Consider the following 13,527-nt stretch of genomic DNA (forward strand, 5'->3'; position numbering starts at 1 on the left):
TATGAAGGAAGCCTCTGACTGCAATTTTAGGAGGAGGAGGAGGAGGAGGAGGAGGAGGAGGAGGAGGAGGAGGAGGAGGAGGAGGAGGAGGAGGAGGAGGAGGAGGAGGAGGAGGAGGAGGAGGAGGAGGAGGAGGAGGAGGAGGAGGAGGAGGAGGAGGAGGAGGAGGAGGAGGAGGAGGAGGAGGAGGAGGAGGAGGAGGAGGAGGAGGAGGAGGAGGAGGAGGAGGAGGAGGAGGAGGAGGAGGAGGAGGAGGAGGAGGAGGAGGAGGAGGAGGAGGAGGAGGAGGAGGAGGAGGAGGAGGAGGAGGAGGAGGAGGAGGAGGAGGAGGAGGAGGAGGAGGAGGAGGAGGAGGAGGAGGAGGAGGAGGAGGAGGAGGAGGAGGAGGAGGAGGAGGAGGAGGAGGAGGAGGAGGAGGAGGAGGAGGAGGAGGAGGAGGAGGAGGAGGAGGAGGAGGAGGAGGAGGAGGAGGAGGAGGAGGAGGAGGAGGAATCTTCCCAATGTTTAACTAAAAAATTGCAGCTCATAGAGGGGTTGAAAGAGATGGTGGAGAGCTAGCGTTGGGTATCATCGGCGTACCTTTGAAAGCTGCCCCCATGTCTTCAGATGCTGTCGCTGAGGGCCAACATGTAGATGGGGAAGGGACCAAGCATTGATCCTTGGGAGAATCCAGAAGTAATGCTGCAAGGCCAAGGAGATGCCATTGCTGGAGATGTTGTGGCTATGGTTGGACAGATAAGATCAGAATGAAGCAAGGGCAGTCCCTGGACAATAGAGGAGGATGGTGTGACCAACTGAGCCAAATGCTGCAGAGAGGTCAAAGTGGGTGAGGAGAGAAAATGCATCACTGTCTGTCATGAGTTTGTGACTTGGATTCACAGTTCGTGATCAGTATTGTGACTGGCAGAAACCTGATCGGAGAGGTGCACTTTCAAAGACTTTGCAGAGGAAAGGGAGATTGGAGGTGGAGTGATAGTTTTGAGGAGAGGGATAATATAGCTATTTTGCAAGGGAGGGGACAATACCAGAGAGGAAACCATTTAAAATCTCCAATAGCATGGGAGAGAAAGGGAATGTTAGTGGTCAGCAAACTGCTTGACCTGGTCTAGCCAAATATGGTAATAGTTAAACCAGCCGTGCACCTCCTTGGATTTGAGGGAACACAGATGGGGGCCATACCAGTGGGAACAATTAGGATGGGAGAGTAAATGTTTTACTGGGGACTAAACCATTATCAGTGTGTTTGAGCATACAGAGATAGATGATCTACCTTTTGAACTTATTGCCATGAACCAATAAATGTTTTGAAAACTCATCAGCTTCAAGACAGTTTAAATTAACTATTTAACCATTAAATAATTATAAATCAAATTCTGCTGTTTTTCACTAGCTTCCCAATGTGTAAATATTTTTTTATAAAATGCAGGAAAATAAATTGTAATTGGACAGTGATCTCCACCAATAGAAATACTAGTAGGCAGGACCTCATTCCTAACCTTTCTGAATCCCAGAGATCAATGAAAAATAAGTTGCTTTAACCCTTAAATCCACATTGCCAGCATAAGCACAACCATGCTGGGAAAGTGCAATGCATCGATGTACTCATCCCACAAACATTGTTTAATAAAATGTGCAAATACTTCTTAAGAATGAGACTTTTTTGTAAACTCGTAAACACACAATAAATTGTAATCTTAGGCTATTGTCTATGCTGTATTCTTTGAAATAAAAGCTAGAGAAAACAATTGAGCAACTGAATGCAGGACTAAAATAGTTCATTGTTAATGGCCCAATAATCCAAATAATGTCAACATTAAACATACTCCACTCTGAAATATCTATTATCTGCTTAGAATATTGAAAAATGTACAATTTTGAATTCAGTAATTTTGAAATTATTAGTGGTTCCAAAAAAAATGCAGAATTTGAAACATGGCTTGCTGTCAGCTAACATTGAAGACTGTTAGCTGCAGCAGGAAAGCTACAGAAGGGAAATTCCGTGTCGGAATGAGACCTGGATACTCGAACCTAGTTTTAGTTAATAACCGTGCTGTGTTGTCATTCTTGATTCCCACAACACATAGGGGTGGGAAAGGTCCTAAAATTGTGTTCTTCAACATTATAGCCACATCTGCTGCTTTCTATAAATTAATTCCTGAATGGTCCCTTGTCTGCATGATTTGGAAACAGTAGGAGACTGACCCTGGGTGGAGATCTTAGTGCTTTGACCTCTATTGTGTGGGTAATTCAGTTATTGCCGTTACGAACTCGAGGCCCGTTATTGGTCGTGGCTGAGCTGACCATATGGCTGCTGCTGTTTGTAATCTGTAGAGTTGAAAACTAGTGCATTGATTCATTGAAAAATGTAATACAGAAGCAAAAGCATTAAAATCTTCTCAAGTTTTAGCTAGTGTGGCAAAGGTCAAAAGTTTACTGTTATTTCCGTACCTTCTGCTGTATGTCAACAGATATACAGAAGTCTCTATTCTTTTGCAGGAATGAATAGGAAGTGCACTGTTTCCAGCAATCCTACATTACCAACCAAAAAGCCTGACTACTTGATGTGAGTAAACATGCTTATTATTTTCAGCATTTGTCTTTTACATCCTTCCCTTCTCCCCAAAAAATGAATTGCATAAACTGGCAGTGGTTATTTGATTTGTTCAAGTACAGATTTCTTTAAGTTGAAGAAACCTATTTAAGTATTGAAAACTATTGTTCATGTTGGACTTTCAAACATTATAGCCTGCATTGAAATTTTATTTTTATGACACTTTAAAGAGTTTCCCAAATCTTTCTTCTGCTTTCCTTCATTTGTCAGAATGTTTGACTGGGCAGATCATTTTTTTTAAAGAGAATAAAGTATAGGCAAGGGGACACGATGTAGTTTACATGAAGTTTCAAAAAGTTTGATGAATTACTATTTGAAAAATTGGTTGAGAAAATTAGGTAAACATAAATATATTATTTTCATTGGTAGATAAATTGAGCCGAAGAGACTGATATCCAGATGAGCACTAAATACATAAAGGGGGAGATTAGAAAAAATGGATCGACGCATCAAATGTGGAAAGCTTTGACATAATGGTGATAAATAATAATTCAATGTCGACATTCAAAAAAAATACAGAATAACTTTGAAAATAAAAAGATGAAATGGCAGTTTGTAAAAGAGCTGCTTGTGCTCAGTTTCTGCATTTGTATAGAAAGAAAGTACCTTTTGCAACCTCAGGACATGACAAAACATTTCACAACCAATGTATACTTTTGAAGTATAGTCATTGTTGTAACGTAGGGAAATGTGGCACCTTATTTCTGTAGACAAGGTCCCATAAACCGAAATGAAAATAATGACCAGATCATCTCTGTTGACCAGGACACTGAGATTCCCTCTGCTCTTTGTAGTGTCATGGCTTCTCTTCACCTGCAATGGCTTCTCTTTCCACTCTGTATCGTTACCTCTGGAGTCTCCCAAGGATGTATCCTTGGCCCCGTTCTATTTCTCATACATGCTGCCCCTCTGCAACATCCAAAAACACAATCGGGTTCCACATGTATGCTAATGACACCCGGCTCTAGCTCCCCTCCACCTCTCTTAAACCCCTTCACTGTCTCTAAATTTGTCACTGTTTATCTGACGTCCAATATTGGATGAGCAGAAATTTCATTCAACTAAATATTGGGAAGACTGAAGCCATTGTCTTTGGTCTATGTCAAAATCCATTCCCTGACCACACTCTTCATCCCTTACAACAGTCTGAAGTTGAGCCAGACCTTTCTCAACCTTGGTGGTGTTTGATACCAAGATTAGCTTCTGACCCCACACCCACTCCTATCATCAACCCTGCCAACAACATCCAACCCCCTAACATCACCTGACTCTGACCCTGCCTCAGCTCATCTGTTAAAACACTCAGCCATGCCTTTGTTACCTCTAGACTTGACTAGTCCAATGTTTTCTAACTGGCCTCCCATCTTCCACCTTGTGTGAACTTGTGCTCATCCAAAGCTCTGCTACCAGTATCTTAACTAGCATCAAGTCACGTTTGCCCATCACCCATGTGCTTGCTGACCGACAATGGCTCCCAGTCCGATAACGCCTCAATTTTAAAATCCTCATCCTTGTTTTTAAATCCCTCCACAGCCTCACTCTTCCCTATTTCTGTAACCACCTCCAGCCTTACTCACCGTTGAGATCTCTGCGTTCCTCCAATTCTGGCAACTTGTGCATCCCCGAATTTAATCACTCCACCATTGGCAGCCGTGCTTTCAGCTACCTTGGCCCTAAGCTCTGGAATTCCCTCCCTAAACCTCTCCACCTCGCTCTCCTTTAAGATGCTCCTTAAAACCTACCTCTTGGACCAAGCTTTTGGTCATCTGACCTGATATCTCCTCCTGTGGCTCGGTGTCAAAAAATGTTTTTATTGATGACGCTCTTGTTCAAGTGTCTTTGGACGTTTTGCTATGTTCTAGGCGCTACAAAAATGCAACTTGGTTTTTTTTATGGGATTTTTTTATGTCCACCCGAGGAAATAGACAGCCTTGGTTTAAAATCTCATTTGAAAAACGGCACCTCTGACAGTGTAGCACTCAGTACTGAAGTGTCAGCCCAGATTATGTGCTCAGGCCTATGGAGTGGGACTAGAACCCACAACATTCTGACTCTGAAGTGAGAGTGCTGCCATTAAACCAAGGTTGGCACTTGCATCATTGGCTTATTTGTGTGTGACATCACAGAATGCAAGTCACTACTCTCAGGAATTATCAAGACGACTCAATTTTCAACTTTACTTGAACCTTCTGTAAAATTGGGGAACAGTGGTAAAAAGCCTAGCCATCTTTTGTGTTTTATAATGTGGCTAGAGTACAATTTTGGAACATAGAAACAGGAGTAGACCATACAGCCTCTCAAACCTGTTCTGGTATTCAGTCATGGCTGATCTGTTAATCTCATTTTGAGCAATTAATATATTAAAGTTTTAAATAAAAGGCTTTGAAGGAGTATATTAAGTATTCACAATGAGTGTCCTTATACTCTGGTTAATCTAAAATGTTTTGAAGCATCATTCCTGATGTGCCATATAACAACTAAATCTTTGTTGCAAACTTGGTTAAACTGGAATAGAAACCAACATGAGGTTTGCCCAACAGTATCCAGCCAAGTTGATGCTTAGTAATACATTGCTGATGCACTGTGGAATGATTTATATGATTTCCTTAAAAGTGTTGCAAGACACATTCTGGGGTTGTGCACATACATGATTTTGAAAAGATTCCAGGAAAAATATGACTGGCTCAAATTTCTGAAATCTGTAGGTGAAGCTGTTACTCTGTAACCAGGATTAAGATACTGGCAGAAGTCCTTTTCACACACCGGTTATAATCATGCTGGCAAACTACTGGCAATATTGGCTATTTTGTTGTACTTAACCAGAAAGTTGGTACAAAAGCAAAATACTGCGCATGCTGGAATCTGGAATAAAAACAGAAAATGCTGGAAATCTCAGCAGGTGAGGCAGCATCTGTGGAGAGGAAGCTGAGTTAATGTTTCGGGTGGAGTGTTCGGAAAGAACAGATTCTTAACCAGCACTGAAAGGAGGAGGGGAAGAAAGAACAAAAGGGAAGGTCTGATAGGTTGGAAGACAGCAGAGATTAGAGAGACAAAATGGATGATGGCACAAATTCAAATGGTAATGCCAAGAATTAGAAAAACATTAGTCTAGATAGGATGTGAATGATGGGATAATGACCAACTGTCATTAGAGACAACGAAGAAAAAAAACGGTTGAGGAGGGAGGGGAGGGGAAAGGGAGCCATAAATTGGCAGCAGCTACGCTCTGAAATTTTTGAACTCTATGTTGAGTCCAGAAGACTGTAAAGTGCCTCAAAGTTGGTATTTTAGTACTAGTAACACTATATCTTCACTTTGAATTACTGCATTTGCAGTAGAGGTAATGTGTTCTGATTATAAAAATTCATAGATGATTATTCTGTTGAATTACTGGCTTGTAATGCACTGCTATCCTTCAAGTAAATGCTCTGGGGAAGGAAAAATATATTGTAAATAGATTCAGGGAAGCATAAATAACCATGCCCATCTGTATTTGAGATTCAGATTAAACATAGAAATACATAGAAGTTACAACATGGAAATGTGCCACTCTGACATATCATGTAGGTCATATGACCCTCCCCCTAGCAAATATACAACTCACATTTGCCCACCCTGTTCCCATATCCCTTCATCCCCTTTTCCTATATCCACCCATCCAATCTAATCTCAAATGTTGGCATAGTTTCTGCCTCAATCACCAACCCTGGGGGTGAATTCCACAGAATCACAACTCTCTGGGCCCAAGTTTCCACAGGATAAAAAACGGACGCCCCTCCGAGCTGGGCTCCCATTCTTCGCGCCTAAAACGGCGCCAGAAAAAAAACGCGCTATTCTCGAGCGCATTGCAGCTCCTTGTATGTTTGGCGCGGCGCCCAGGGGGGCGGAGCCTACACGCGCCGATTTTGTGAGGGGGCGGGTACTATTTAAATTAGTTTTTTTCCTGCCGGCAACACTGCGTGTTGGAGCGTTCCCGCACGCGCAGTGTGAAGGAAACATTGGCACTCGGCCATTTTTGTAGTTCTTTGTAGCTGTTTAATTTTTGAACATTTTTTAATAAAAGCACATTGCCATCAGCACTGAGGCTACCCTTCTCACTGTCTCCTTCCCCTCCCTCCCCTCCATGACAACAAACCGCTGTCTCCTTCCCCCTCCTTCCCCTCCCTCCCCTCCGCAGCAACAAACCGCTGTCTCCTTCCCCTCCCTCCCCTCCGCGGCAACAAACCGCTGTCTCCTTCCCCCTCCTTCCCCTCCCTCCCCTCCGCAGCAACAAACCGCTGTCTCCTTCCCCTCCCTCCCCTCCGCGGCAACAAACCGCTGTCTCCTTCCCCCTCCTTCCCCTCCCTCCCCTCCGCAGCAACAAACCGCTGTCTCCTTCCCCTCCCTCCCCTCCGCGGCAACAAACCGCTGTCTCCTTCCCCTCCCTCCCCTCCACGGCAACAAATGGCGGTTTCCTCCCCCTCCCTCCCCTCCACGGCAACAAACGGCGGTTTCCTCCCCCTCCCTCCCCTCCCCTCCACAGCGGCAACAAACCGCAGTCTCCTTCCCCTCCCTCTCCTCCACGGCAACAAACCGCTGTCTCCTTCCCCGCCCTCCCCTCCATGGCAACAAACGGCGGTTTCCTTCCCCACCCCCCACGGGAACGAACGATGGCTGAAGCACTTTCACACAGGTAGGAAGATGGTTTATTTAATCTTTTCTTTGCTTATAAATGTTTATTCAGGTTGGATTTATTTGTATAGTATTTGTAGAAGTATAAAGATTGATTGTAGAATTTAATGACTTCCCTTCCTTCCCCCCCCCCCCCCCCACCTCGTTCTGGACGCCTAATTTGTAACCTGCGCCTGATTTTTTAATGTGTAGAACAGGTTTTTTCAGTTCTACAAAAATCTTCACTTGCTCCATTCTAACTTAGTTTGGAGTACGTTTTCACTGTGGAAACTTTGAAATCAGGCGTCAGTGGCCGGACACGCCCCCTTTTGAAGAAAAAATTCTGTTCCAAAGTAGAACTGTTCTACCTCACTCAAACTGCAGAAAAAAAAATGTGGAGAATTGCGATTTCTAAGATAGTCCGTTCTCCACCAGTTGCTCCTAAAAAAAATCAGGCACAAATCATGTGGAAACTTGGGCCCTATATAAAGAAGTTTCTCGTGTTCTCTGTTTTAAATCTCTCTAATTTAGTCTTGTCTCTGTGGCCCCTTGTTCTAGTCCCTTCAACTGCTGGAAACAATCTGCCTCCATCATTCCTATTCCATCTTTTCTTAATTATAAACACTTTATTGTATCGCCCCATTATCTGTGTTCTAACGGGAAAAAAAAAATTTCAAATCTGATTTCCTCGTATCAGACAGCATTCCAGTAAATTTGCATTGTACCCTACCTAAAGCTTCATTAACATTCCTATAGTGTGGAGCCCAATACAAGTAGAGCGTCTGAAATCCGGAAACCTCTGGACTGAGGCCATTTTGGATTTCGGGTATTTCCGGGTTTTGGAACGTCTTTTCGGCATCCTGAATCTGGAAATGCCTGGTGGGGGGGGGGGGCGATTCCGGGTCAGCGGTTCCAGGTTCGGCAGCATCAGTGGCTGGGAAAGACCTGCAAAAAATGGCAAGTTAAAGTTTTTATTTTTAATAATATTTCAGCAATTTAGCAGGTCAGGGTTTTGTGAATTTTTGTGTTTTGGAATTTTTGGGGGGTGTTTTTCCCCCTCCCTCGGCCCAACTCACAGCAGTAATCTGTTTATAAAAAAAATTAAAAATGTCCGGATTTCAGAACATTTTCCAGATTCCGGACAACCCCGCCACAGATCGGTCTGCATTCCGGAACATTCCGAATTTCAGAACTCCAGTTTTTGGACGCTCAACCTGTATTGCGCACGCTATTCCAGGCTCTTCATTACCTCCTGGCTTTTATATTCTGCACTTCGTGAAAAACTTTGAAATCCATTTGCTTTTTTTTTAAATGGCCTTATCAAGTGGAGGTGCTGCCATTAATATCTTGTGAATCTTTTACCCCTCCCCCAATTCCAGAACACCAAACCTACTTTAATTGAGTATAGTTACTGCTGATAACTGCTAACCAAAATGCATTATGTCTCGCTGACATTGAATGCCAACTGCCAGTGTTTAGCCTATTTCCCATCTTATTAATGTTCCTATGCAGTTTATTTGGTCCTCCTAAAGAATTTATACCTTTATATTTTGGCATCTACAAATGTTGACACTAATCTCTCTAGGCCTATATACAAATCACTGTTCTAAACCGTGAACAAAAGTGGCCCTAGAGCTTGAACCCTGAGACATCACTATGCACTTTCAACCACTTGGAAAAAAACGGTCCTTAACTCCTATGCTGTTTTCTCCCTTCTAACAATTTTTAAAATCCAGTTTGCAATCTTTTCCCAAATTCTATACCCCTAAAACTTCCCCAACACAATCCTGTTTAGTGCTTTGTCAAAGGCTTTCCTAAAGTTCATGGATCGGAAATTGCGGTCGGAGGCTTCCTTTGTACGAACGCCACTGAACCGGAAAAAAAATCTATGAAAATACCTGTTGGTCCCAGAGAAACGTAGGATTCCGGTCGGAGGCCTTCATTCTCTACGCAGCGTATGGGAAGATGTCTTCCCTGTACGGATGTATATGTTGGAATCACGTGGGCCTGGACCACCAATCACTATCTAGTATTCCCATTGATAATGGAAGCTCTCATTACTATCAATGAGAAAGCCCCCCCTAAAACAAGAAACACAGCACAATAAATTTAAAAAAAACACCATATTTAAAATGAATTGAAATTAAAGGTAATTGTTTTAGAAAAAAAATATTTTTGGGAATTTTTTTGTTTTAATAGGGTGAAAAATAAACTTTCCTTAATGGACAGGATTTTTAAATATAAAAATGAATGATTAAAGTAGGCCTGCTTTTACCCAGCATAAAAGTTTGAAGGACATTCGCTGGGCAAATGACCCAATTTCTACCCCGCCGATGTCCTTCCTGCGGGGATGCGTAGAATCTGTCCAAAGAAATTGACAGATTGGAAAAGCCGGTTCTTGGCGCATGCACATCACGCACTGAGAACTGGCTTTTGCGATGTATCGCCAAGTACGTGCGTACATCATACGCACCTGGCGAGGCCACAATTTTCGGCCCCATATATACTATATCCACTGCATTTTCACCATCTGACATGTTTAATGAACCTCAATTTTCTGAGGAGACAGTAGACATGACTGTCCTCCTTAAATTCCATTTTAGCTACTTCTAAATATTTTCTCTTTACCCAGGTATATGATTAATTTCATCCTTAATTAACAAGACTCTTTATTAAAAAATTAAAATTCCTACCGCAGGTGTTAAATTAACTGGCCTGTAATGATCCAGATAATGACACTCCTTTTTCTTTTAAATTGGTTTTAAAAGCAGTCAAAAAAGTGTTACTATGTTTAAATGGTTACTATAAAATTGGCATAAATACATGATTGCAAGCAGAACAAACTCCAAGGGAATCATTAACTTAGCAACCAATAATGATAGTTGCAACATTTATTTAGTAATGCAGGTGGGTATAGTGTCATCTCACGTAGTGAATGACCTACAGTGGACCCCCTTATGTATGTTAAAATAACTATCGATCATAAATTTTAAAAAAAGATTACAAATTAGATATTTAACTAGTTCTTTTTTGTGATGGGACAATACTATTTTTGTATTGAAGGCTGGCATTACGATCTCATTGCTTTACAAGATATATGGGCTTGGATATAGGCCGGCAATGATGATTTGTTAACTTAAGCTTGTTGATTCTTCAAAGTGGTCTTAAAAATTGCAAAAATGTAGATGTTTTCAGTTTAATGAAAACTGTCAACCAGTTGCATAAAACTTGATTGCGATTATGATTTAGATATAAATCAGATACAAGACCGAGAAAAGCTACAAGGGTTCAAAGCAAACAAAACCTCAAGTGTGGCGAAAGACCAGGCAAGAAATTTTAACTGCACTAATCACTGAGGGACCAATGGAAACTGGAGATTGACTGATAGATTTGAAACTTGGTGCCCATATTCAAAATGGGTGACCAGACACCGGAAGCTACTGACCTATTCGTCTTCCTTCCATTCTATGTAAAATAATGGAATCTGTTATCAGGACTAAAGTTGAAGATTATCTGCACAATAATCGAGTCCAACATACAGCAGTCAATATCTTTCAAAAGGAGCAATCCTGTCTGACCAACCTCCTAAATTACTTTTGCAAAATTGGCAACCCAAGTGTACTGTGGTAAGCCCGATGGTAATGATGTTCTTCAACCTCCAAAAGGCCTTTGGTAAAGTTCCACAGGAAAAGTTATTCATTTAAATTCAAAGATGTAGGGGTTCAAAATAAAAATTTTCGAGGATAAGAAGCTGGCTACATGGTAGACAAAATTAGTACTTGTTATGGGAGTTTAAAAAAAAATTAATTCATGGGATGTGGGTGTCACTGGCAAGGCTAGCATTTATTGCCCAACCCTAATTGCCCTCGAAAGTGGTGGTGAACCGTCTCCTTGAACTGCTGTCGTCTGTCGGGTGCAGGTATTCCCACAGTGCTGTTTGGGGGGTGGGGGATGGAGTTGCAATATATTTCAAAGTCTGGATGGTGCGTGACTTGGGAGCTTGCAGGTAATGGTGTTCCCATGTGCTGGCTGCCGCCCTCCTTCTAGGAGGTGGAGGTTGCGGTTTTGAGGTGCTGTTGAGGAAGCCGTGGTGAGTTGCTGCAGTGCATCTTGTAGATGATGCACACCGCAGCCATGGTGCGCCGGTGGTGGAGGGAGTGCAAGTCTAAGGTGGTGAGTGGGGTACCAATCAAGTGGGCTGCTTTGTCCTGGATGGTGCTGAGCTTTTGGAGTGTTGTTGGAGCTGCATTCATACAGGGAAATGGGGGGAGAGTATTTCATCACACTCCTGACTTGTACCTTACAGATGGTGGAAAGGCTTTGGGGACTCGTGAATAATGTTCTCTTTCAGCTGCGCGGCCGCGCAGTGCTCCAGGGGTCCTGCACAGCTGGTGGGCCGACATTTAAATTGGAAAAAAACGCACATTCACGGACTCTTGAATGGGCTGTGCAGCTCATTAAAGAGGCCGCGCAGTCCAAAAACAATTACGAGGAGCATTGGTCAGGAGGTCAGTCACTCGCCACAGAATACTGAGCCTCTGACCTATTCTTGTAGCCACAACATTTATGTGGCTGGTCCAGTTAAGCTTCTGGTCAATGGGGGGCCTATTGGAATGTCAAAGTAGGTAGCTAGACTCTCTCGTTGGAGATGGTCATTACCTGGCACTTGTGTGACCCAAATTTTGCTTGCCACCTATAGCCAAAGCCTGAATGTTGCCCAGGTCTTGCTGCATGCGGGCACGGGCTGCTTTATTATCTGAGGAATTGTAAATGGAACTGCAAAATGGAATCATCAGCAAACATCCCCACTTCTGACTTTGATTGAGGGAAGGTCATTGAAGTAGCTGCAGATGGTTTGGCCTAGGACACTACCTTGAGGAACTCCTGCAGCGATATCTTGGGGCTGAGACAACCGCAACCATCTTCCTTTGTGCTAGGTATGACCCAAGCCGGTGGAGAGTTTTCCCGGATTCCCATTGACTCCAATTTTACTAGGGCTCCTTGATGCCATGCTGCCTGGCTGTCAATGGCAGTCACACTCAATTCAGCTCTTGTCCATGTTTGGACTAAAGCTGTAATGAGGTCTGGAGCCAAGTGGTCCTGGCGGAACCGAAACCGGGCATTGGTGAGTAAGTGCCGCTTAATAGTGCTGTTGCCAACACCTTCCATCACTTTGCTGACTGAGAGTAGGCTGAAGGGGAGATAATTGGCCGGATTGGATCTGTCCTACTTTTTGTGGACAGGACGTGCCTGGGCTTTGGAGGGTATTTTCAACTTTGGAGGGCAGATGCCAGTGTTGTAGCTGTACTGGAACAGCTTGGCTAGAGGCGTGGCTAGTTCTGAAGCACTACAGCTGTGAGGTTATCAGGGTCCATAGCCTTTGCTGTATCTAGTTGGCTCAGCCATTTCTTGATATCATGTGGAGTGAATCGAATTGGCTGAAGACTGGCCTCTGATGGTGGGGACTTCAGGAGGAGGCTGAGATGTATCATCCACTCGGCTGAAAACGCTTCAGCTTTGTCTTTTGCACTCGTGTGCTGGGCTCCGCCACCATTGAAGACGGGGATGTTCTTGGAGCCGCCGCCACTTCCTCCTTAGTTATTTAATTGTCCACCACCGTTCACAACTGTGGTAGGACTTCAGAGTTTTAATCTGATCTGTTGGTTGTGGGATCACTTAGTTCTGTCAATAACATGCTGTTTCCACTGCTTAGCATACATGTAGTCCTATGTTGTAACTTCACCAGGTTCACTTTTAGGTACACCTGGTGCTGCTCCTGGCATGCTCTTCTACACTCCTCATTGAACCAGGGTTGTTCCTCTGGCTTGCTGGTAATGGTAGTGAGGGTATGCCGGGCTGAGAGGTTACAGATTATGGTGGAATACAATTGCTGCTGTTGGCCTGCAGTATCTCATGGATGTCCAGTTTTGAGCTGCTAGATTTGTTTTGAATCTCCCATTTTAGCATGGTGGTAGTGCCACATAAACATGGTGATGGGTGTTCAATGTGAACATGGGACTTGGTCTGTGCGGTGGTAATTCCTACCAATACTGTCATGGACAGATGCATCTGTGACTGGTAGTTTGGTGAGAACGAGGTCAAGTAGGTTTTTCCGTTGTGTTGGTTCTCTCTCCAGGCTAAGTCTAGCAACAATGTCTTTCAGGACTTGGCCAGTTTGGTCCGTAGTGGTTCCTCTTGATGCACATTTTATGACAATCTGGTAATTTCATTATGGGATTTGAACTTGTCTCTGGATCATTAGTTCA

General features: G+C 43.3%; 1 protein-coding gene across 4 annotated transcripts in view; it reads left to right on the top strand.

Moving 5' to 3' along the window:
* The window catches only part of ell2 (elongation factor for RNA polymerase II 2), a 208,711-nt gene that overhangs the window by 142,611 nt on the left and 52,573 nt on the right, over positions 1 to 13,527 (top strand). For 3 of the 4 annotated variants that reach the window (XR_011593816.1, XM_070884734.1, XM_070884744.1), the window contains exon 9: positions 2,497 to 2,563. Coding sequence is in view for 3 of the 4 variants with exons in the window: in XM_070884734.1 (XP_070740835.1) it covers positions 2,497 to 2,563 (67 nt within the window). In the remaining variant the exon portion in view is untranslated. Of the gene's footprint in view, positions 1 to 2,496; positions 2,564 to 5,316; positions 5,411 to 13,527 lie in introns of those variants that run through there. The other variant, XM_070884761.1, reaches the window with a different exon arrangement.

This window comes from Pristiophorus japonicus, chromosome 1 (assembly GCF_044704955.1).
Source record: "Pristiophorus japonicus isolate sPriJap1 chromosome 1, sPriJap1.hap1, whole genome shotgun sequence".
NCBI classification, from domain to species: domain Eukaryota; kingdom Metazoa; phylum Chordata; class Chondrichthyes; family Pristiophoridae; genus Pristiophorus; species Pristiophorus japonicus.